The sequence below is a fragment of the Neofelis nebulosa genome, chromosome 4, assembly GCF_028018385.1.
Source record: "Neofelis nebulosa isolate mNeoNeb1 chromosome 4, mNeoNeb1.pri, whole genome shotgun sequence".
Lineage (NCBI taxonomy): Eukaryota > Metazoa > Chordata > Mammalia > Carnivora > Felidae > Neofelis > Neofelis nebulosa.
In genome coordinates, this window is record NC_080785.1 from 137,232,353 (window position 1) to 137,256,634 (window position 24,282).

The 24,282-nt window shown below is 42.7% G+C and overlaps 1 protein-coding gene and 1 non-coding gene across 17 annotated transcripts in view; both read left to right on the top strand.

Annotated features, from left to right (window-relative positions):
• MAGI1 (membrane associated guanylate kinase, WW and PDZ domain containing 1) overlaps positions 1–24,282 on the top strand; it is a 638,926-nt gene that overhangs the window by 599,891 nt on the left and 14,753 nt on the right. For 5 of the 16 annotated variants that reach the window (XM_058726255.1, XM_058726256.1, XM_058726260.1 and 2 more), the window contains 6 exons: positions 4,611–4,827; positions 8,744–8,827; positions 11,678–11,769; positions 13,217–13,409; positions 15,793–16,086; positions 19,069–19,272. In XM_058726255.1, coding sequence (XP_058582238.1) covers positions 4,611–4,827; positions 8,744–8,827; positions 11,678–11,769; positions 13,217–13,409; positions 15,793–16,086; positions 19,069–19,272 — 1,084 coding nt within the window. The remainder of the gene's footprint in view (positions 1–4,610; positions 4,828–8,743; positions 8,828–11,677; positions 11,770–13,216; positions 13,410–15,792; positions 16,087–19,068; positions 19,273–24,282) is intronic. The other 11 variants (XM_058726257.1, XM_058726261.1, XM_058726267.1 and 8 more) reach the window with 5 other exon arrangements.
• Positions 19,682–19,754, top strand: TRNAK-CUU (transfer RNA lysine (anticodon CUU)). Its single transcript has one exon. It is a non-coding gene; the product is annotated as a tRNA-Lys (tRNA).

Consider the following 24,282-nt stretch of genomic DNA (forward strand, 5'->3'; position numbering starts at 1 on the left):
TGTCCATCAACACACACACACACACACACACACACACACACACACACACCCCTAGATACGAGCATCAATTCTAAGAGTTTAGGTACTATCTCCCTTTACACATTTATGCCTGAGAATCTGGCTCACAGCAAGTGTCCTGTGTGTACTTATTGGATGAGTGAACTGTAATGCATGTCAATATGCATTGTGGGCAGCTACGTACAAGGGCTTGGTCTGGACGTTCTGGCATTTGTGTGCTAGGTCGTCACGTGGTGCTGGTATGCATTGAAGAACAGACTTGAAATGTCTCTTGAGCTACAGATAGATCTCTTGGGGCCAGTTTCTCACCTAGAAAAATGAGGAGAAAGACAGTCCCACCAGATGCAAATCTGATCCTGTGCTATAGCTAGTTCAGAAGTGAATTTGTTCTCATGCCCCAGGTCTTTGCTGAGAGGTAATTCCAGGTGGCTGTAGAGGTACAAGTTGACTTTAATTTGAGAGATACATAAACATGACTTTTCTCCTGGACGGTTCTGGGCTCTGATCAGATAAAAAGCAACACGAAAGCTAATTAGCATGCCCACAGAAGGGAAGAAGGCATATTTTGAACTCTAGCACATACACCCAGAGCATATAGCTTCAAAAAACTTAGACTACCAAGATATTGAATACAGAATATATCTTCAAATCAAGTGGTTTGCATAATTGAACTTGAAAAGAAACATAAGGCGAGGTTAAATCTTATCAGAGGAAAATCTAAACAGCTTCCAGAATGTTGTGCATTAGCCCATTAGTGTGGGTTAGAATATGTCATCTAGTGATAGCTTTAAGTGGTGACATAGTTTTTTTTGAGCGTGTTCTCAGGATGATGCTTTATTTACTTTTGTTTGCCAAATTTAGGGACAGGGTTTAGGTGGCATTTAAAAGGGATGCAGAGATGCAGTTTCAGAGATAATTTTATTATTAAAAAAATTTTTTTTAACGTTTATTTATTTTTGAGACGGAGAGAGACAGAGCATGAACGGGGGAGGGTCAGAGAGAGAGGGAGACACAGAATCCGAAACAGACTCCAGGCTCTGAGCTGTCAGCACAGAGCCCGACGCGGGGCTCGAACCCATGGACCGCGAGATCATGACCTGAGCCGAAGTAGGATGCCCAACCGACTGAGCCACCCAGGCGCCCCCAGAGACAGTTTTACAAACTCATTCCACATTCTGTTATTTTGTATTAAATTGGACCAGAGTCAGACATTTGTTGGGAGGTGAGAAAGGGTGTTAAAATTTGAAAAATGGCCCAAGCCATTTCTGGTAGACTTTGTTTGCACACCGTGGTAATGGCAAAGCCGTTCTTCAGTCAAACCTGAGATTTCCAGGTCCTCCGTGTCAGAGATTTGTTACATCCATCTGAGGGTCTCAGGAAGCCACAAGACGGCAGACACAACCTGTGCACATGCACTTGTGGGCATGTGTGTAAAAACACATGTGCGTTCTCTGCCGGAGAAAAGGCCAGCCCGTTAGCAGATTCTGTCAGTGGGGCAAGGTTGCCAGAAATTTTTCTCCAGTTCAGAAGGAGGGGGTGAGTGGCAGAGGTTACATTGGGGTTCCAGGGACTACAAAGTAACCCTGGGAAAGAAGACTGTGACCTTTCCCTCAGGTAACCCTGCAGGGCAGCTCACTTTAGGTCCCAGTGAGGCTTTGTGAAGCGTCGTCTTGACCCAAAGGATCCTGAAGATTCGGGGATCAGAGACTGACGTTAACTGTGAAATGAATTTAGTGTCAATAGACCAGTCCCACATTCTGGCATTTGCTACTATTTGAGGAACCCAGAGACAGTGGGCATTTGAACGAGGGGATGCGGTTCTTAGGGTGAACTCCAGAGGTCCTTAATCTGTGGAATTACTTCCTTTTATATTTAAAATACTCTTTTCCTCCTTTCCTGAGAACAAAAATAAAACACTACCAAAATATAAAAAGTCACAGCTGCATTAATTCTCCTTACCAAGGTTTACTTCAAGATGAAAATAGCTTTAAATTTTGTCTTGATTATAACAAGCATTATCTATACCTTATAAAAAGCAGATGGGGCATCTGGGTGGCTCAGTCGGTTAAGCATCCAACTTCGGCTCGGGTCACAATCTTGTGGTCTGCGGGTTCAAGTCCCGCATCAGGCTCTGTGCTGACAGCTCAGAGCCTGGAGCCTGCCTGATTCTTGTCTCCTTCTCCCTCTGCCCCTCCCCCGCTTGCGCTCTGGCTCTGTCTCTCTCAAAAATAAATAAACGTGAAAGGGTGTGTTGGCCGTTAACATTTTCTGACTTGAAGTCTTCAAGCACATCTCCCCAGGGAGGCAAGAAGGCAGCCACTGAGGTTCTTGGAGGGCAGAAATCAGATAGCTGGCCCCAGGAGCCGGAGGTGCTGTCGGGAAGGACTGTTAGAAGCCAGAAAAACAGGTTTTATTCCACATCTCTGGAATGCGGATCCATGTAGGTCTGAGCTGAACACTTCATCCTCACAAGGGAATGGTGTCGATATGGGGGGACGGCGGTAGTTGTCCCTGCCCAGATCTCAATGTGCTTTCCTGTTGCCTTCACCAGAGTATGTACGTTGTCCCCCGGAGTCTGAGTGAACTGAGCCTCTCAGGGTTTTATTTACCAAGACCTCTTTGATAGTGTAGAATGTGAGCCTCAAATTTCTCCCGCAGGCACACCAGATATAATTTTAAGTGCTCTGTCTTGCCTTCATCAAATACATGCCCATCTCCTCACCTTTGAATCCTTGCCAAAATCCATATTGAGACCTGTAATCTGTAATAGTCAAGGGTAGACGAAGTTTCTGCCTTTCTGGGACTTCCTTCAGATACCGATATCGAAGCGAAGACTCAAAGGGGAGGGCGTAAAGGGACCTGAGACTGAGATGAAAGGGAACTTGAACATTTCCATGAAGATGGGGAATGAAAGGTGACAGATACCTGGGGAGAGAGGGAGGAAGGTTTTGATAGGGTTGATTGTAAGACCAAGGGGAAGATTGTGATGCTACATGGAACTTTAGGGAACTGAAATGCTCTGGGTCAAAAGATCTTAGGAAACCAATTAACTAGCACAAGCTATACAGGTCCCATAAGAGAGGACAGAGATACCCCTTCCTGTCCTCTGCCCCTTTACGGTGCTTTTAAGCAGATAAGTATAGGGACATAGCACCTATTAAGTGAGAGGCAGGATTCCAGAATTTGTATTTTGAATGGGGGAAACTGAACACCGGGGCTTACCACCATCTTTTATTCAAGGAAATAAGAACTGAAGTGATTTCATTTCCTGCCAGGTATTTTTCTTCCCACTAGGTTTTGCTCTCTATTCAATCACCATCCAAACAAAGAGCATTTCATAAAATGGGAAGGGTCTTTTGCTGAGCAGGTTTTAAAGCACAGAAACCTGCTTATTCTATTGAAATTTAATGAAACTCTTTCCTTTTGAATGCTGCTTGGACTTTGGACAGGCTGCAGATGTAACAAGGCTGACCTCCTGAGGTCAACCCATGTAGAAAGTCTGATCTTGGTTTTTTAAGCAACAGCAGTGTCAGGAGGTGAAGAGGTGAAAGGTGACTCCTACAAAATTGAGTAGCTAAGAATTATGGAAGCTCTTCATATGATAACTACTTATATGCTTATAAGTACCAGTGCACATATAATGCTAGGCATGATTTTTTAAAAGGTCTGATCTCTCCCTTACAGTGTTGAAGAACTAATGGCAAAAGGTAAAAGTGGGGCATTTTATTATTGAAAGATGCAAAATGGGAAGTCCCCAGGAACATTTTTAGCCCTGATTGTATTTACTCTGGCTGTTATAGCCTTACATTTAAGTCCCTCATGGTATTTTGTGTCACAGGTTTTGTCCAAAAATTGCTGATGTTGAAGTGATACATCTCGTATCTCTCCCCTGAATTTCAGAGTCATGGATCCAGTTGCTTATAGGACACGTCCAGATGGACGTCTCATAGCTCAAATTTACAAGCCCAGAACCGAACTCTTACTTCTAACTGCACAGACCCAAATAATCTTCCCCCTTATCGCCGCCATATCATTAAGAGGCTACTTGAGTCTTGCAGTTGGATCAGACTCTGAACTCGGAAGCCGTCCTTGATTCCCTTCTCTCACACCTTGCATACAACCTACTCGTCCCCATCTCTGCCACATTACCCTGGTCCAAGCCATCATCCTCCCTCACCTAGATAGTTACCACAATATCCTGAGGTCTCCCCACTTCACGGCTTGCCCTGGGACCTTCTAAAACAGCAGCCACAAAAATGAGGACGCTAAACTGATACATCTTGTAAAACATGCACCCAGGGTCTTAGCTGAGAACCTATGATGGAAATTGGATTTGTTTTCTGCTCCAGCCCAGAGAGCAATATGGTTTGTGATTATGTCTTCCCATCTGGCCCGCCCCTCTCTCTGTCTGCCAATCATCTGGGGATTTATCTGCATGCAGCACTAGCTGGAGAAAGATGGAAACCCAAATGTTGTTGACGTATTTACATATGTGTGCGCAGACGTGCTGAACAAAAACAAGCTGATGGAAACACCCACTCAGAGAGCCAATAACAATTCTCTTCTTGCTTCTCTCACTCGCTTGCTTTCAGCAACCACTGGAAAGAAAAGACAGCCAGAATAGTTCTCAGCACAGTGTTTCCAGCCACCGGAGCCTGCACACGGCCTCCCCAAGCCACAGCACACAGGTGCTCCCCGAGTACCCACCTGCAGAGGCCCCAACTCCAGATCAAACCGACAGCTCTGGGCAGAAAAAACCAGATCCTTTTAAAATCTGGGCCCAGTCCAGGAGCATGTATGAAAACCGACGTGAGTAGCACCCTGGCCCCTGTCTTCCCGAGCCCCCTCCCCAAGGCTTCAACCGTCTCCTGAGGCTTCTTGAAAATAGATTTTCAGTGTGTACACAGAGTAGAGGTAAATCAAGGTGAGAGGCGAAAGCTTCTCGGAGTAGTGATAGAATCTGCTGGGTGTTCATGGAGGATCCATTATGTGTGCAGTTTGGGGAGGGCTTGATATGGATGGTGGTCAAATAAAGGGCTTGGGTAAAAATGGATTTATTTTTCACTTCACTTAGAAGAAGTGGCAGGTGAGAGCTGCTGTCTCCTTAACTCTTGCCCGTGTAGAGACCGTGGCCTTGCTCTTAAGAAACAGCTCTGAGGGGCGCCTGGGTGGCACAGTCGGTTAAGCGTCCGGCTTCAGCCAGGTCACGATCTCGTGGTCCGTGAGTTCGAGCCCCGCGTCAGGCTCTGGGCTGATGGCTCGGAGCCTGGAGCCTGTTTCCGATTCTGTGTCTCCCTCTCTCTCTGCCCCTCCCCCGTTCATGCTTTGTCTCTCTCTGTCCCAAAAATAAATAAAAAACGTTGAAAAAAAAATTAAAAAAAAAAAAAAAAAAAAAGAAACAGCTCTGATGTACCATAGAACGTAAATACGATTGGTTTGGATTGCAGGAGTAATGAGAAGAAATTAAATGCTCTCTTAGCGGTCTCCTACTTTTTAAGAATACTGGTAATTTTTTTTTTTTTTTTACCATTACCAGCCTTTTTAAACATTCCCCTTAAAAAAAGGAAGGGAAAAAAAAACCCACAGTGAGTGGTTTGTGCTTTAATTATTTATACTGTGGTCAAGCGTGTTCCTTTGGCTTCACCTTTTCGATAAATGTGAACTGGTGACGGCATCCATCGTCACTTTTTGGCTCTTAATGCCCTTAATAGTGCCTTTGTGTTTTATTTCTTTTCATTATGAAATGATTCCAAACACTGTTCACGAAACATAATAATCATTGATCCTGCCATTATCAGTGAAAGCCCCTAAGGCGCCCTAATCTTAGAGGATACAGACTGACCCCCTGTTTTGGAAGTTGCTCTTAGTGACATTTTCTCGTGAGGACGACTGGTCAGGATGCAGCAGCCCGGAAGGAGTCAGCAGGAGCGTTTTCCCATCGGGCTGTGGGGTGGGCGCGAATGTTTAATGAGAGAGGAGGCGTAGTCTGGGGAAGGGTCTGATTAAAATTGGAGGGGAGGAGAGACTCATTCTGTCCATCCTCTTTGTGACTGACACCCCCCCCACCCCCTCCAGCCCCAGACAAGTTTTGTTGATAGCCACAGCTGTGGTTCCTTATCGGGCAAAGCCCCCAAGGCTCCAGCCTCTTGCCCACCCACTCAGACTTGGCTCTGAAGCCTTTCCTCTGCTGGCTGGAGTGATTCCTCTGTGACCCAAACAAAACAGGGCGGGGGAGGCCAGCATCCCCATCTGAGAAGGATAGTTGGCCACACTCCTGGGTGAAATTCAGCAGTTAGGGGACACAAGGCAAGTCTGGAGTCTTGACGATTACCAAATTTTGGAAGTCCTTCAGGGTCACTCTAGTCTTTCCTTCGTCAAGGGAGAAATAGCATTGTGTTCTTACTACAATAGTGTGGGATACGAAATAAGCCGCTTTGGCCAAGGGTTCCGCATGCTGACAAAAGCCAGATAATCTGAGAAGGAATTTATTTAGTCCCTGGTCTAGAAAGACCCCCTAGAGTATCCCTGAGGCCAGGCCAGAGGAAATGAAGTTCCATTTGGAACATCCCTTGTAACCATTAGTTGGTACGTATGAACCCGGGGTCTGTCCTCGCTCTGTCTTCTCACTCGTTGTAGTGATTTCATCGAACAAATGTTTTCCAAAGAGGAATACTTTCACATTCTCTTCACACTTCCCTCTAACCATGTGGCTCCTCCAATCAATGGCCCACCTTCGGCTGATGTTGAGATATTGCTTTATTGACCACGCACCTGCTTTTCTCCATACAGTACACATTTATGACTGAATTTCTCACGGACGAATCTTTTGGTGATGAAAGAAGTCGTGTTCTGCAGTGCTGCTGGGGCATGGCAGATTGACAGACGACTAATGTACCCATTTAATAGGAGACACCAGCTCAAATTCCGTGTTCACCTTGGGGGAAGCAACATTTCTTAAGAATTTAGTGTCTCATCAAATTTCCCAGAAAGTTTTTACCAGGAAAAAAAAAAAAAAGTAAAATATGTACTCTTACCACACAGCCAGCTAGCTTACTTAAGCATCGAAATTATTCAGGCGGCTGTCAGACCGAAATATTTGGAATGGTGCCAGTTTTGTCTCTGCTTTCTATAACATCTAAGGACTAGGATCTAGCAGTATAAATGAGAATCAATTTCTTTTTGGGTGATTGGAGGCTCCATAATTGAGTGATCGTAACAACTTAATTGATGTTAAGATTCACATGGATTTCTTCCTCACCTCTCAATGAGAGTAATGATGAGACTCCCCACCCCCCATGGTAATTATTCAGTGTCTGTCACAGATTTTCTTCTTTTCACAGTACCTGCAAATGAACCTACATCAATCTTGTCTTTTAATCAGTGTTTTGCTTTATCCCAGATCCATTTCTCCCATTACCGTAGATTGTTTTTTATCTTGTCTCTCAGAGGGGAAAAAAAAAAAAAATACAGCATGTAGCCTTGTTAGATGTGATTCCCTGCCCCTCCCCCCAAAACATATTAAAATGAACAAAATTCTCCAAGAAAAACGGGGAACTTGAAGTCAGGAATAGCACTTTCATTGGACCCATGTTATCCTTTTTATTTGGAAGATAAATTTTTCTTCTGTTTCATTTTATTCTGAAGGACAGGGTGAAGATTTACAGTCTCTGATCAGATTCCTTCACGTGGTCTAAATGCTGTACAAAGTAGTGTATTCCTGATAGGGCCATCTGTCAAAACACCAGTGTCAAAAAGAATCAATCTGAGTTGCGGATGTGTTAATAAATCCCTTTGAAGGGCTTAAATGTTTAATTAAAAACAAAGTCAAGTAATGGAAGTCCTTTAAAAGCCACGTGGCCTGCTTTGTATTTTCTCTAGTAACATGTCAATTGCTCACATGGCTTTAAAAAATGATACTGATACAGTGTTACTAGCGAATGTTCAGGAAGACAAGCTAGTATCTCGTGTGTAGGAAAGGAAGTCTAAAGCTTGCAAGTCTCTGTTCATAAAATAGTTTGGAAAGAAAAAAGTCAGAGCTGTTGTACCAATGTTGTAAACCTGTCCTATTCAGGAGAAACATGCTCGCAGGTTGGAATTGGTCACAGGGATCCTTTACTGTAGTGAGTTTAAGGAGCTTGGTTGTACTTCCAGATTTTAAGAGCTGTTATGACAGCTCTTATTTGTGTTTTGTTCCGATCTTGGCCAGATCTGATGATTTTTGACTGTAAATAAAAGGCTACTCTGGTTGAACTGCCTAGAATTCATCTGAACAGGTATTACTACAAGAATGAATTCCATTGGGAATCTGATACTTTTCAAAATAAATGCTGTGGCGTGGCAGTAACAAAAGTAAATTAATTTTTTTTTTCAAAAGGAAATCAGGGTTTAGACAAACCTGAAGTTCATGACACGATTAAAACAAAGTCATACGAGAATGTGTACTTTAAGGTATAATTAAATGTGAACAGTCGGGGATGGTAATGCTATTTCTGTGAAATTCTCCATGGAACGACTGTAAATACCAGCTTTTGACAAGAAAAGCACCATGAAAAAAAAGAAGAAAAAACCCACAGAATCAAATTCTAGTCTTTTAAAATCCATAGCAGCCATGACCTTTACTGTGAAAGCTTAACTGCACGTTCCTTATCAATCACAACTAAATTAAAATGAACTAAGAGAAAGCACATACATTAAGCTTTGCAAAATTGTGAAATTAATATTCCAGCTATGTCACCTTCGCCTGCATCGGGATTGAGCAAGGGTGAAAGAGAAAGAGAAATCAGTTCCACGAGTTTTGGAGAATGTCAGAGTAAGGATCCACTGAAAACTTTTATTTCTCCATTATTATTCATACTGTTTGATGTTGCCATTGGTCTCGGGGGCTGGGGGAAAACTCAGAGAAGGGAGGGAAGAAAGAGAACTGCCATGAATAGAAGTGTTATGGCACTCTTGTTGACCAAGCACAGACCAAAGACAAGATGAAATAAAAAGTGATGGGCACATTTTATCCAAGTCTGGAAATGTGTGTCTGTAGTAATGGAGACACCAGGAGGTTTCTCTGCAAACCTAGTGACTCCATTCTTTGTAATTATCAAAGGAAGTCTTTTGACTGCTTTATTGAGTTGTCGCTGGCATCACCAAAGGAGGTAACTGCTGACATTGTCCCCCGTGCAAGGGCTTAAAAAGGAGAAAAACCGGACAAAGTTTTCTTAGTTCTTTTTTGATTCAGCCTTACTCAAAAAAAAAAAAAAAAAAAAAAAGAGAGAGAGAGAGAGGGGTGATATCAATATCAGAAAGATAATTCCTCCCTGCTGCCTCCTAAAAACTTAATTCTTCTAAAATCTGCCTGAAATAAAGAGGAGAGCAAACCATTTTGGGGCAGGGATTAGAAACCTCAATGCCCCTGGGCAGAAGTGGCAGGCAAGAACACAAAAGAGAAATTCTGTAATTCTGTAACACAGTTCATGACTGATTTATCACCAAAGTCAGCTATTTGGGTACGTGGAGTGTGGTTGATGGAGAGTGTAATGGTCAAAATGCCAAAGTCAAAGTGCCAAAAGACTTTCTCTGTAACATGTCTGTGTTGATGTATCGTGTTGGTGTCTGTGTTTTCCTAGCTCATCACTGGCATCTTCAATGTCTTTGGTGTCTTTGGGCATCTTCCTTTTCAACAGGAAGCTCTTGCAACAAATTTGCCATTTTACCACTGATTCTCAGAGAGACACAAATGCTTTTTTTCCTATGGACTAAACTGTATGATAAGCCTAAGTCTTTTGGCCACAACCACCCATACCATAGTAACAAACCTAAATGAGTCAATGAAGGCAGAAACTTGCTACATTTGGTGCTAGTGGAGGAGGGGCAAGTGTTCTTGTGTTCAGTGATGCTGAGAAAAATGGGCGTAGGCTGAAGTCTCTGCAGAGATCCTTCCCTTGTTGACAAAGGGCTCAGCAGACTTAAGGCAGACTCTGCCAGCAACCGTGTGCTGGCTGCAAAGCACCCATGGTCTATTTTGGAAATAATCCTCCTGCTTGAGTGAACCCAAGACGGAGACCCAACCTGATTTAATTTGTTGTTTCAATGAGGCTATTAGAACAAATACCCTTTCGGCAGCTACTCGAACAGAAAGAAAATACTGTTACCTTAGCGTGCTCAAGAAAATATCATTCTCAAATTGTGTTTATGGGAGTCCTATGATGTAGCTTAACTGCATATTCCATGGAGGCTTGTAGCTTAGCCTCCACAATTACAATAAAAAAGCATTGGGCATAAAGCACCAACGAAAGCCCATCGTATTAAGATAGCTCAGGCAAAAATATTGGATTCAAACTTCTCTGACTGGTACTTACCTGTCCATTTAGTTTCTTCTCTCTCGGCGTATTCATTGACTGTACGTTCGAAGCGATTGGGTGAGTCACTAAAAAGGGACATCTCTTGCCAACTTGAATTCTCCCTTCCCCACTGTACAAAACTGAAGATGAGAATTAAACCCTCAGGCCTATGCACTCCTTCAACCCAAAACCCTACTTCTTAAACAAGCCAGAAAGTATGTAGAACAGTATTTGAAAGTTTCCTTTAGGATTCACTGCCACCAAACCATTTTTTTTTCTTTAAATAAAAGATATGTCATTTAAAGATCACAAAATACACTTGTATACATTAAAATACTAACAAAGAATTAAATAGAAATAATTTTTTATTACGTTCGTTAAGTAACACAGTGGTGTATAGAACACTTTCACATGCAGTGGGTATTGTCTTACAGAAGTTATTTTTCTTTTAATAAATGAGATTTTTTATTTTAAAGCTTGGACCATTAATGAGTTTTAAGAGTAAAATATCAAGTTATTGGATAATAAGTTAATACTTATAATTTTAAAATATTATAGGCAAATTCTGGAGTAAAGCAGTCATTCTAGTGGAGAAAACATGAAAATTGATACGGAACACTTTTGTAGTCATCATTCATGTTGAGAATATCAAAGGCCAGCTACTTTTGGGTAGTACTACTGAAATCATAGCAAACTTTGCAAAACTGGACATATTAGGACGTTCAAGAGTAACTTTTGGCGAAAATGACCTAACAAATCAGATGATTGGATTGCAGATCTTGATAAAGGGAGAAAGAAGTGATTTTTTTTTTAAGTGAAAACTCTTTGACTCAAGCTGCTTTCTTTCATCCTCTACTTGATATGACATCAGATGACTTACTAGGACTTCTAAATTCTCAGAGCGAGCTTCGGTTTCAATGGTCACTGACTTGGCATGAGCTCTCGTCTCAGACACGGGCACCCACTTTGTGGTCCCACACATACTGATTTTAATTTACTTAATTTTTCTGACAACAATACCAAGGGCAGTGGTCAACACTGACTTCTGGCTTAGTCCAGGATAATGGCTTGGGCTTGATTAGGAATTATCAAACAGTGATTAGTCCTTTGAAAAAACGTAGGGAGGGCCCAGTGACCTGTCCCCCTACTGATTTCTGCCCAGTGTCCTCCATTATTTCATCCATCCGGATTATTTTGCTTCCTACTCTTGTGTCGGAAAGCTGTCATCTGCTCAAGCACCATTAGGATTGGTCCTCTATGTTCACCTTTAGAGCAGGATTCCTTTTATCATAGAAATAACCTCCCTCTTCTTTCTTTCTTCTCTGCAGTTCCAGATTACCAGGAACAGGACATCTTTCTCTGGAGAAAAGAGACTGGATTTGGATTTAGGATTCTGGGTGGAAATGAACCAGGAGAACCTGTGAGTCTCTTGTCTACCTCTTCCCCCCAGTGCTGTCTTCTAAGATACCAGAGCCAACCGGCAGCTGTGGCAGCTCACCAAGATTTGAGCCCAGCTGCGTGCAGCACAGATCTGCCTTATCTCTGACAGTATGGCTCATCCACTGGATTCAAAGAGACTAGTTCCCTACTTAAAAGTTTGTATTTGTGATGATAACAAGTGGCAGCAGCAGCATCTGGAGCTCCCCATGAAGGAAAGTGAAAACAAAAAGCAAAATAATAGGCATCAACTAATAAAAACTAATAAAAATAACCCTGAACAAAGGTCAGGAGACATTTAACCTTCTTGATCCTCAGGTCCCTCGTCTTTAAAATAAATTTAGTATCCTATCACAGGACTATTTTGAAAGGAGAAAAGAGAACTAAAGATAAATATTGTTAACTTCTTCATGATAATAATTAATAATAATAATAATAGCTGTCACTTATTGAGCACTTACTATGTGCCAGGGCCTGTGCTAATGGCTTTTAATATACATTCTCTCATTTCTCCATCAAACTCATGAATTTATCCCCATTTTTCAAATTATCAAATAAAGACAAAGAAGGGTTAATTCAGTTGCCCAAGATCATAGCATTAGTAAGTGGAGGGACTGGAATGGGTCTGACTTCAGGGTCCATATTCTTAATCAGTCTTTTGTCAAAATTCTTTGTAAACTTTAAGTACTAGGTAAAGGTAGTCACAAGCATTATTGTCTACAGAAGGCAAGGAAACACAAATATTTTAGCTAAGGTTTAATGAATGGTAAATACAACCAGACCCCAAATATAAAGGCTTCTCTGCATGTGGGTGCTAAAAAAGTACAGCGATGGGACATCAAACCAGGCTTTGCTGGATTCATTTCTTCATTGAACAGTATTTACTGAGCATTCCCTATTGCTAGGCATAGTGCTGGACCTTTAAAGAAAAGTAGTATTACTATTATAATTTCCAGAGTTTCTAGAAGGAGGGTTCTTAGGTAAACAGAAAAGGAGAAAAGATTTTGCAAATGACAGGGTAAAGTGATTTATTTCTGCAAAGAGGACAAAGAGTGAGTCATCACCAGACCACAGGTAAATGGAAGGAACCAAACAAGAAATAGTTACTCTTGGGACACCTGGATGGCTGAGTCAGAAGAGCATGCGACTCTTGACTCTTGTGAGTTGGAGCCCCATGTTGGGTATGGAGATTATTGAAAATAAGTATATAAATAAACTTTAAAAAAAGGAAGTAAGTTACTTTTCCACCGTTTAAGAATTGTTATAGTACCTTCACAATGGCCTGGTACCCACTGGGTGCTCAATAAATGGTTATGGCAAGGATGCAGCCATGAATGAACACATTGAATTGTTCTCAACAATGTGAAGGCCATCAGTATAATAGTAAATCAAAAGGTTAAGGTTTCACCCGTCATCCACTTATTCAACAGATTTATATTGGTCACATCGTACCACTGGGTGCTGCTGATACAGACGGCCGCCTGAGGTCTGGGGATGAATTAATCTGTGTGGATGGGACACCGGTCATTGGAAAATCACACCAGCTTGTGGTCCAGCTTATGCAACAAGCTGCCAAGCAAGGCCACGTCAATCTCACTGTGCGGCGCAAAGTGGTGTTTACAGGTATGTTTTTCATTCATCCCTTTAGACAGCGCATTGTCACTTGATGCACAGAAAAGGCTTCCTTCCTGTGTCTGCCTCCTCGAGCATCTATTTTAGCAAATCTTTGCAAATGTGATTAAGCTCAGAATTTCCAGATGGTCTGCTTCTCTCAAACCCAGCAGAACTTCTGTCACTCAAAAGTACTTTAATGTGCCATTCGTGCATGTTCAGCAAAAGCTTCTAGAAGAAGACTAGTCAGATATACACTACCTCTGCTCATCCCCCTTGCCGACCAGAAGTTAGTCACCTTCTTCATTTAATGTTAATTCTCAACAAAAGAGGTCATTCTAAAAGTCAGGAGAGTTGTAGCCTCAAATTAAAAGAACAAAAATTAGTTCTGTGCTGCCAGATAAGCTCATAAAAAGTGAATGATCCTTTACTCTGTTATTGCCTGCATATGTAATCAGGCAAGATCTGTTTTCTCCATCAGAAAGGTGTAGAGGTGGCCAGTGCTAGGCCATCTTTGACCCCTTCCTCCTGCCTGCAGGCTTTCAGGTACTGTATGTGAGTTCTCCAAACATACAAACCCTTTCTGGCCCAGCTCAAATAAAACCTTCTCTGTGAAACCCTCAGTAATTCCCTCCTTCTTCCAACTGCCTTCCGATTTTGGCATTCCTTCCTTACCATTCTTGTGAATCATGGTTTACCTCTGTATCAGAATCTGCCATTTTGAGACAGTTCATGGTCTGTCTCCTTCCATTCACTCACCAGCCTCTTGACAGCACACTTGGTGGTAGTTCCCCTGGCTGTGTCTACAGCCCCCCCCTTGAAATAGTGAAGACGGAATGCAGAAAAAAGCAGATTAGGCCTTCTATCACTTGAATTCCTGAAGAAGTAGGACATGAAATCCTATCATTTCTTCATAGCTTTAATATGAATGAAACAAATACTTGCCAAATAAAATTAACTGGCACCTTGTTAAAAATTTTTTGTATAGCTCATTTAAATGGCATGTCATTAATTATAGAATTAAGATATCAGATTCCAGTGTGAGAGTCCTACCTTAGTGAAACCAGGGAAAACAGTGTTAATCAGTCATGGATTATGCTCCAAGAGCTCATCTGCGGCCTCGGAGAATTTCTTAAAATGGTATTCCATGCAGCCAGAGGCTGTCAGTTAAAAATGGCTTTGGAGATGGTGATGAAAACTTTCTGACTTCACTGACCCAAATAAAAGTAATAGAAGCAATGTGATTTTTGTTTGTTTCAGATTTGTTTTTAAATATTAAATATTTGGGCTTTTTAGCTTTGGGTCAAAGCCATGTTAAATCTCTTAAGAGACATGAGACTAAGTACAATAAGCCAGTCACAAACATCGTATGAATTCACTTATATTCAAATTCACAGGGTAGTCAAATTCATAGAGACAGAAAGTCGCATGGTCATTGCCAGGGGTTGGTGGAGGGAAAAATGGCTAATTAGCGTTTAATGGGTACAGAGTTTTAATTGTGGCAAATGAAAAGTTTCTGTAGCCGGATAGTGGTGACGGTTGCACAACATTGTGACTGTACTTAATGCTTCGTGCCCCTGAGCTTTATACTTAAAACTGGTTAAGATGATAAATTTTATGTTACGGATATTTTCCCACAATAAAAAGAAATCTATGAAGGGAGAAGCTTCGAAAATAAATGCCTTACCCAAAACTCGAACACACATTTTGTTGGGAGCATCAAACCTAAGTGGCTCCTACCTATTACTGTGACTTATTTAGGTGTGCTTTACCCTGTCACCCGATAAAGCAGTAAAACTGGAATCCTAACGGAGGCTAATGTACCCAGGAGTGTGATCAGAGTAGACAATGACAGTTGGAAACCAGGGAGAGAGACTAAGTATACCTCTGACAGGTGTTGTCAAGAATCCCACAATATGGCAACCTTAATGGCAAGGCCAAGGTACAGGGTCCTGCCTGATGGAAAAATAAAAAGCAAAGCTGCTTGGAAGGCGGAGCAGAAATGTGACTTTTGAGGGCAGTGACAAGGTGAACGTGCACCAAGGTCTCCGAAGCGAAGGTGGCGGTCGTCCCTGATACAGGCCACCCCTGCACCGGTGTTCGTGTTCCTGTGATTGGTGCCCCCGGCAGTAGCTCCGAGTGGGCCCCTCTTGCAACCAAGTTGAGCCTGAGAGTGGGTACTGATAGGCAAGGTGCTGTCAGTGACACGAGCTGGCGTCCCCTGGGGTGTTTTCACGTGGCGGTGGATACCGTGCAAGAGCCGTGTACACCGCTGCAGCAGCCCGGCGTCTGGAGCCTGCCGGGCCGCGGCCTCCTTCCGGGCCGCGGTGCTGCCGTGCAGGCCGGCGGGCGGGCGCAGTAGCCCGAGGCTGAGCCGGGCCTCTCTGTCGCGCAGCCCCCAAAGCCGAGAACGAGGTGCCCTCGCCGGCCTCCTCCCACCACAGCAGCAACCAGCCGGCGTCCCTGACGGAGGAGAAGCGCACCCCGCAGGGCAGCCAGAACTCCCTGAACACGGTGAGCTCAGGCAGCGGCAGCACCAGCGGCATCGGCAGCGGCGGCGGCGGCGGCAGCGGCGTGGTGAGCGCGGCCGTGCAGCCCTACGACGTGGAGATCCGGCGCGGCGAGAACGAGGGCTTCGGCTTCGTCATCGTGTCCTCGGTGAGCAGGCCCGAGGCCGGCACGACTTTCGGTGAGTGTCCCCGTCTGCCCCCCCCCCCCCCCCCCGGACCTTCCCGGGATGCTGGCGAGTGCGTTGCGTTGCAAGTGAAAGATGGCCAAAGTATCATTAACAGAAGCGCCTTCATGCTTTTCGCTTCAGGTAATTGAAGTCTTAATTGGGGGTGGAGAGTGTTTCGTAGCTTTTCCCCTCCTGAAGGTGGGACTTTTGGGGTTTTTTTGTTTTGTTTTGTTTTTTAACCTTTCAGCGGCATGCAGAATGCGTGTCCACATGCGCACAAACAACTTGAAGCATAGATGATATTTGCCTGAAACTTGGAGAACTACCTCGACAGTGTAGAGTGGGCAGTCTTTGTCAAAGAAAGCCTTTTGTGAGGTCCTGAGTAGGAGATCATTAACAGCAGAAGCCTCAGCAGGCGTAAGGGTTTTTAGCCTAAGCTTATGGTTGTACAGAAATGCCTAGGGAGCAATACAGGTGTAAGGAGTAAACATAATTACACGCAGTGCCCGTTCCACCTTACCTGTGTCCTTTCTCTACTCTTTCCCCATCTGAAATTTTTAAATGTTAAATATTTTTTAACCTGTCTGGTTAAGGATCTGGTTAAGATCTGAGTTCAGAGCCGTTTGTCTTCACTGCCCTTGAATTCTAGCAGGGCCGATTTACCTGTCTCATCCGGATATTGGGGGTTTCAGCAGAGTATGGAGAAATGCACTTGTCACCCTCTGAGAAGGTTAACTGATGGGTGTACTAGCAAAGACAGGACCCACATAAGTCCAGGAACCTAGTAACCTATGAAACTATTTCCTATTAGAATGGATGATAAAAATGTACTCCAGAAATGATCCATCATCTTCATTAGATAAAGAGTCATGTGTTTATCTCCCAGGCACATTTGTTCATTAATAAGGAATAGGATGAGAGATGGGGCAGGGCTGTGTGGGCTTTGAAATGGACTCTGCTCTATCTGCAAAGGAATTGTCCCCAAGAGTCCGATGACCAGTGACCCCGGTCACTGCTGGCCGAGATCAGGCCAGGTGCTCTGTCCCTTCAGCTTTCGGATCCAGTAGCACTCGCTTTATCTTCATTTAGCCTTTGTACGTTGCTTCCTGCAAAAGCCATTTCCCTAAAGTCTGTTCATTAGGAGTCCGTGAGTCAGTCAGGTCTATGCATGTGTGGCTGCAGTAACAAACGCCCGTTACTAACAGTGCTTCTGTGAGCTACATTAATAAAGTTATCGCAGCATGTCACGAAGGGATGACCGGACACCAAGGCAAGGTTTTTGGGGGCTTTGTTTGTAAATTAATCTGGGGGGCTTTTCTGTGTAATTTAAAAATACTCAAACAAGGCAGAGAGGGGTAAGAAATCCCATTGTTTGATCCTCCCCATGCACCCCTTGATCTTCTCAGGATTTTAGAATTCTTGGTTTCACTTTTCTCCATTGAAATAGATGTGTCAGGTGGGAGGTTATGTGTTATTTTATGAATATTGAATGTCTTCTCACAATTTGGTCTTTGATTGTTTCCCTCTGGCTCTGACAATAAACAAGTCCAACTTTCCCTAATACCTTGCATGAGACTCCTGTTTCCCACACTACAGAGCTGTCCTCCTACCTGTTGTTTGATACCTTTCTCCTGTGAGTTGTTTGTGGAGATGCACTAAACTCAATGAGGACCTTGAATTTGAGTACGGAGGTTCTCCATACCTGCCTGTTGGATTCCAAAAAACCATTTGCTTCCCTATTAAAAGCTCTGTGGCCTTGACCTTACGTGCCGTGATACAGACGCGGGCAGATATGCTGAAATTCAAAGAAATTGGGATGCATTTCCCCCCACATGGTATCCCCAAGGTCCAAATTATGACAGAAGAGCCTAGCCCATTTCAGTGTCTTCCGTGCCCGTTTTATCCTTTCCGAAAGGTGACGCAGCTGTGTAGCTTGCTTCACAGTCCTCAGAAAGACGAATTCTCGAAATAGGGAACTATGCATTTAGCTGGAGACCCTGTGCCAGGCCTCAAAGTCAGTTTCCCACCCCTCGCTAGAAGTTAGCAGTGCACGTGGTTATGACCTGGGGTGCCTCACAGTGCACTAGAAACCTTCCTCTTCAAATGCACTTTTCCTGGTTTTCATGTTGTAGATGTGCAATAAGTAATAATGAGAAAGGAAATGAGCAAAGGAAAGGGTTGAGGAAGGATCTGAATCCAGCTTCGGATCACTGTCCTTAGCCTGAGCAGGTACCAGGTTTTCACTGTCCTTTGAGGGGATTTTTGTGAGGAAGGTGGAGGATTTCAGCGCTAATGAGCCTTTCGGGCCCTTCCCCTGAAAGCGCACGCGACAGGCTGATTGAGCAAAGGTCATAAAAGGTTGGGTGTTTTTGTTGGCTCATCTCTTGTCATTATGCCTTTTTTCTAAAGCTTTCATCATTCCGGATAGAAGGCAGAAGGACTAAGTGTTTGTCCATTAGGTGTTTTCAGATGGAATTTCTGGTGGTAGCTGACTCTTAGGCCTCCCCAGACACCTAGGGATTCGTTTTTCTAAATGGAGAAAGAACGAAACATTGGCAGAAGCTTAACAGCTGGCAAAAGTGAAGTGACACGAACACACAGTGTGTAAAGCATCCATCCCAGCTCTGGGTCTCACATTTGCAGACCCAAAATAAGCCAATGGCGAGTTATTTTGGGGCGCTTGAGAGTCTTTGAAGTTGCTAACTATCACAAATTTTGTAACCGATTGAAGGAGGAGGGAAGCTGGGGGTTCCCCCTCATTTGGAATGGGGCAAGGAGCTAGGAGCCATCACTCCGGGGCGGCAGCTCCTTCCACAGATGCACTGAGTACTGCCAATGTTTTGACCATCGGCACAGAGCTCTCCTTTAATAACATTTGCTTAATGCTTTAATTAATTAACACTTAACCTTCTCTTTCCCTTTTCAACCCTTTTTCTCCTCCCTTCACTATATTCCCACGTAACTTAAAAAAAAAATAAAAACTCGATATCAAAGCAGGCAATGCATGTGTGGCTATGCCTCACAAAATAGGTCGGATTATTGAGGGGAGTCCCGCTGACCGATGTGGCAAGCTGAAAGTGGGAGACCGGATCCTGGCAGTGAATGGATGTTCCATCACCAACAAGTCCCATTCAGACATTGTCAACCTAATCAAGGAAGCAGGAAACACAGTTACCCTCCGCATCATTCCCGGGGATGGTAAAGTATACCTATTGTGTCTCTCTTTCTCTCTCTAGTTCTTTCTGTACCTCTTCTTTTCTCTCTGTCTCTTTCTTTCTCTCCTTAGTATTCACGTAATTGAATAGTGTCGATTTCGAAGCAGCCTTATCCATCCCTAACTGAACATACCCATCATGAGCCATTGTTACTAAACCTTACCCGCCCCCCCCCACTCCCTTTACTTAATCCTCTTTTGCTGGGGCCCTGCCTTGCTACAAGTATAAACATTGCAGAAAATCTCAACTTTCCCCATTTTATTTTGGTTTTGGTACCCTTGTCCTTAAAATGATAGAGTAGTTTGAATACAGTGGTAAAGATCCCCTGATGTTCTATCTGGAAATGAATAAAGAGTTTTAAAAAATCACTAAAATGTAACTGTGTGAGGGGTGCCTGGCTGGCTCAGTTGGTAGAGCATGTGACTCTTGATCTCAGGGTGGTGAGTTCAAGCCCCACGTTGGGTATGAAGCCTATGTAAAATTAAATTAACAAGTGAATACAATTTTTAAAAATGTAAATTTAACTATGATACAGTGACATAAAACCTACATAATGACACTTCAGAGCCAATACTATTCTTTTCTCTCAGGATAAGTGAACATATAAAAGGTTTTTTTTAATATTTTTTAATGTTTATTTTATTTTGAGAGAGAAAGCATGTGCATGCGAGTGCTCAAGGGAGGAGGGGCAGAGAGAGAGGGAGGGAGAGAATCCCAAGCACGATCCACACTCAGCACCAAGCCCAACACAGGGGTTGATCCCATGGCTGTGAGATCATAATCTGAGCCAAAATCAAGAGTTGGACCCTTAACCGACTAAGCCATCCAGGTGTCCCAGAAGTGTTTTCCTAAGTGAAAGATTCTTAGGGTTTGTGCCTACTTGATTTGTCTCTAATTTTTACATGTGGATGAAAAAGGAATAAAACCTCTATTTTTGATAGGTTATATCTGCATTAAAGTAGGCCTGTTCTTATTTGTTAGTTTGTTTGGTTATTAATTCAAATCTGGTTTATTTTACACCACTGGTGATTCTGCCCCCCAGGGGACATTGGGCACACTGTCTGGAGTGGGTGCTAAGGTCATTTAGTGGGGAAAGACCAGGAATGCTTCTAAACATCCTACAGTATATAGGACAGCCCCCTACAAAATAAAGCTGTATAGCAGGAAATATCAATATTCATTATTCTTAATAAAAATGAAGTTGATACACTGATGTCACTATGTATAGATTCTTCAGGGAATTTAGTCCTGAATATTGACTTCATTCTCAGCAGACTTTGCTTTTGGGAGGAGAGTGATACTTGTCTCCGGTGTTTCAATGTCTTTTGGTGGTGGTGGTGTTGTTACTATACATGTGTTATAAAATAAAATCTATATTCTAAAGTCAGTGTTTCTCAAGAGGAGAATGTGGTTTATGGAGATAGAGTGATAAAAATCCCTGTCACTGATCTGTAAAATAAGAAAATCAGAGATTTTATTGGAAGTAATTCACCAAATGAATCTTTTTTAAGATTTTATTTTTAAGTAATCTCTGCACCCAGTGTGGGACTCAGAGTTGCATGCTCTGCCAACTGAGCCAGCCACGTGCCCCCCAAAGGAGTATTTTGTAATTGTTAGAAGGTGATCCTTTTTAGTTTAAAATTCAAGTGGTGTAAATTGTGCCTTTGAGAAAAAAATAAATCCCAAACCAAACAATAAATATTTGAAAATTGTTGGTTCTAAGAGCAGAGAATTTCCTCTGAACCAAAAATACCCAACTCAAATGTGGAGGAAAAAATAGCTTCTTGATTGCTTATCTCCTTTACCCGGCCTCAGATGCATGGTTAGTAATTTACCGTGTGGTCAGGAGTCCATTCTGCCAGTTCACCACTCTGGAAGGCAATTACAGTTTAGGAATGTGATCACAAGTTGATAGAGCATAGGTTTCTAATGGAAAGAATGAAGGAAGCCAGAAAAATTTAGTGAGAGAGCCAAATGTAGTATATAAATTTAGATATATTGATGTACATGCCCTACAGAGATTTCAGAAAACTAATTTAAAAAAACAGGACACAGGCCTTGACTTGCTATGTCTATACTGGTCGGTCTTAGTGTGGGAATGATAATGTCCAAAAAAGGAAGGAAGGAAGGAAGGAAAGTACTCCTTGAAGGAAGGGCCTAGAAAAAGAGTTTGAAGTCAGGAAAGATATAAATATGCAGAAGCACTTTATCCTACTGTGCACATACTAGGTGTTGACTTAATGCAGTGGAGAATAGTTTCGGAAAACTTGAACACAAAAAAATATAGTTCAAGATGAATTATCCAGTAGCAATTGCCAATAAAAAGACATTTTTTAAACTTCAGTACTTAATACAAAATTCAGAGAGACACATCCCACACTCTCTTGGTAGGAAGAAAGTAAATATTAAAACTCATACAGTGTACTTGAGGACTGATTTGTGCTGCCCAGGGTGTGATTTCATCCCAAAATGTTGCAGGAATTCAGTGCCATGATAATAAAACCCTTCGTCCATTACTTTGTAAATTTCAGAGACCAGGTAAAGGAAATCAGGTCTAACAGAGGATAGATTTGTGATGTTCATCTTTTTAATGGAGCCAAAAATGGCCATCTTACAAATTAAAATTGCAGCAGGGGAGTTGGGTTTCTGGAGAGATGTCAGAGCAATCCAACATCCAGGAGATGCAAATCCAGGAGAAGTTTGCCAACACCCGGAAGACACAGTGACCTTTGTGGCTTGATAATGGGAAAGAAACACATGGCAGATCCACTTCCTGTCTGGGAAGGTGTGTTGGATGTGCTAGACTGTAGGGTGAAAGGGATTGGTGTGTTAGGGACCTCTTCTCCTTCACACCTTTCACACTAATGCTTAATTCATCAAATAGCCCAAAGACAGTTTGTGCTGTGGTCCTCAGGAGGAGACTGAAGTTCTTAGAAACCCGTCTTCTCCAGAGTGCTATTGTCAGAAACCCTAGGAGGCACTTTAAGAAGATGGGAAGATATCTTTTAGACAGTGCTTGGAACCCACTCAGAATCCACTTCTCTCCCTCCCTCCTGCTGCCTGATTGTTTTCTCTTGTCATCGTTCACCTAGTACTTTCTCCAACTCACTTATGTCAGTCTGTACTTTCCGTCGCTCTGCTTCTCATGTTTCTCTGTCCTCTCCCTTCCCCCACCGGCTCCCTTCAACAAAAGCTCAGAAACATGACTCTCCTTTATTTAGTTTATCATGTTCCTAGAAGGCCTGCCTTCACAGATCTTGGACAGGCCTAGATTGGGGGGTCCTCACCATCTCTGCTTTTACTATCTTTGGGACCAGCGTGGGAGGTGCGGTGGGGGCAGAATTTCTTCTCCTATGAAATACGGGAAACGATAGTAAATATGTAAGGACAGCGCAGAAAGGCCCAGAGAATAGCTGAACATACTGAATCTGAACTTAAATTTGACAAGTCAAACCACACATGCTTCCTACCACTTGCCTTCTATAGAAATACTCTGTGAAATCTGGGGGGAATGAGACGTTAATCGGGGCAGACCCTGGCTGAGTCAGACTAACGCAGAGCCATCAGTTTGAATCAAGTTCAAGGTAATGAATATTTAGAAGCTTAAAAATATATTACTTATATTAAGGTCTTACTTAGGTTTGTACTTCAGATCCCTCTGATTCAAAGTGTTTGTTGATATTGGAGGTAAAGTGTGGCAGCCCAGACATTTCTATTTCCTTGGCAAAGGCATAGAATAGTATAAATATCTTAATAGAGGGCTCTGTGGATATGATAGCTAGCAAGACAATAGGGCAAAAGGAACAGGTTTCGACCATACACATTTTTTAGGTCTCCCCGAACTTCAAATATTTACGGGATTCAAATTTTCGAATCCTTCCTTTCGGTATTTATTACATCTGTTTTTGTGCATTAAAATATTTATGAAATATTTTAAGGGAACGATTCTATCCTTTGTTGATCTGTTTGACTTTGTAATGTGGATTCTGTAACGGAGGCTAAAGGTATTAACATGGGGACTAGGCTGGAATTGTAATCACTCGTCATAGAGATATACTGAAACCCAAGATAGAAGATCCTGTCAGAAGTTAGTGCCCTGATTGAGCACAACACCGTGACAGTGCCTTGAGAGCTAGGATATGCTTTGCTTGAGACATGATTGCTATGGAAAGTGTAGTAATACCCATTTTCATTCCTCCGGGAGAGCTGAAGTAGGTGGAGACACTGCTTGATAAAGGATGTAGGATACTTGCCGGAATTTGTCATAAAAATAGCCAATCTGTCCATCTGTCTTTGAGTTTTAGAAGTCAAATACATTGACATCCCTTCATAATACTGTGCTGGCATATGCTCTTTTATCAGGCCCTCATTATATGGCGCACGTATTGCTTTGGGATGGAACTATAGATTTGGGATAACGGGCCTCAACTCTGTAATTTAAAAAGCTAGAGAGAACTTCAACGCAAAGTCTTGGTTTAATTCTAGGTGAAGAGTTAAAAGTTTAATAAAACGAGTATAACTATTTTTTTTAGTTTATTATTTTTGAGAGAGGGACAGAATGTGAACGGCGAAGGGGCAGAGAAAGAGGGAGATAAGAGGATCCAAAGTGAGCTCTTTGCTGACAGAAGAGGACCCGATGTGGGGTTTGAACTCACAAACAGTGAGGTCATGACCTGGGCTGAAGACGGACGCTTGACCGACTGAGCCACCCAGACGTCCCCCGAGTATAACTCTTGATACTCAAAATGCATCCTGTAAATCCAGAGCATGTTAAAAATTATTTTAGTGCTCAGAAGATGGCTCATAAAATGTAGAATCAAAGCAGGGTATTTTGTATTTTGTATAGTTTTGTGACAGTTGGTGGTGCTTATGCAATAAAATGAAGGCACTTGCCAATTAAATATGATTTCCCTGACACCAACACATAATTCTGTTACACGTGAAAGTGAGACTCTCCAGAGGACTTTGGACGTGTTACCTACCTTGCCTAAGC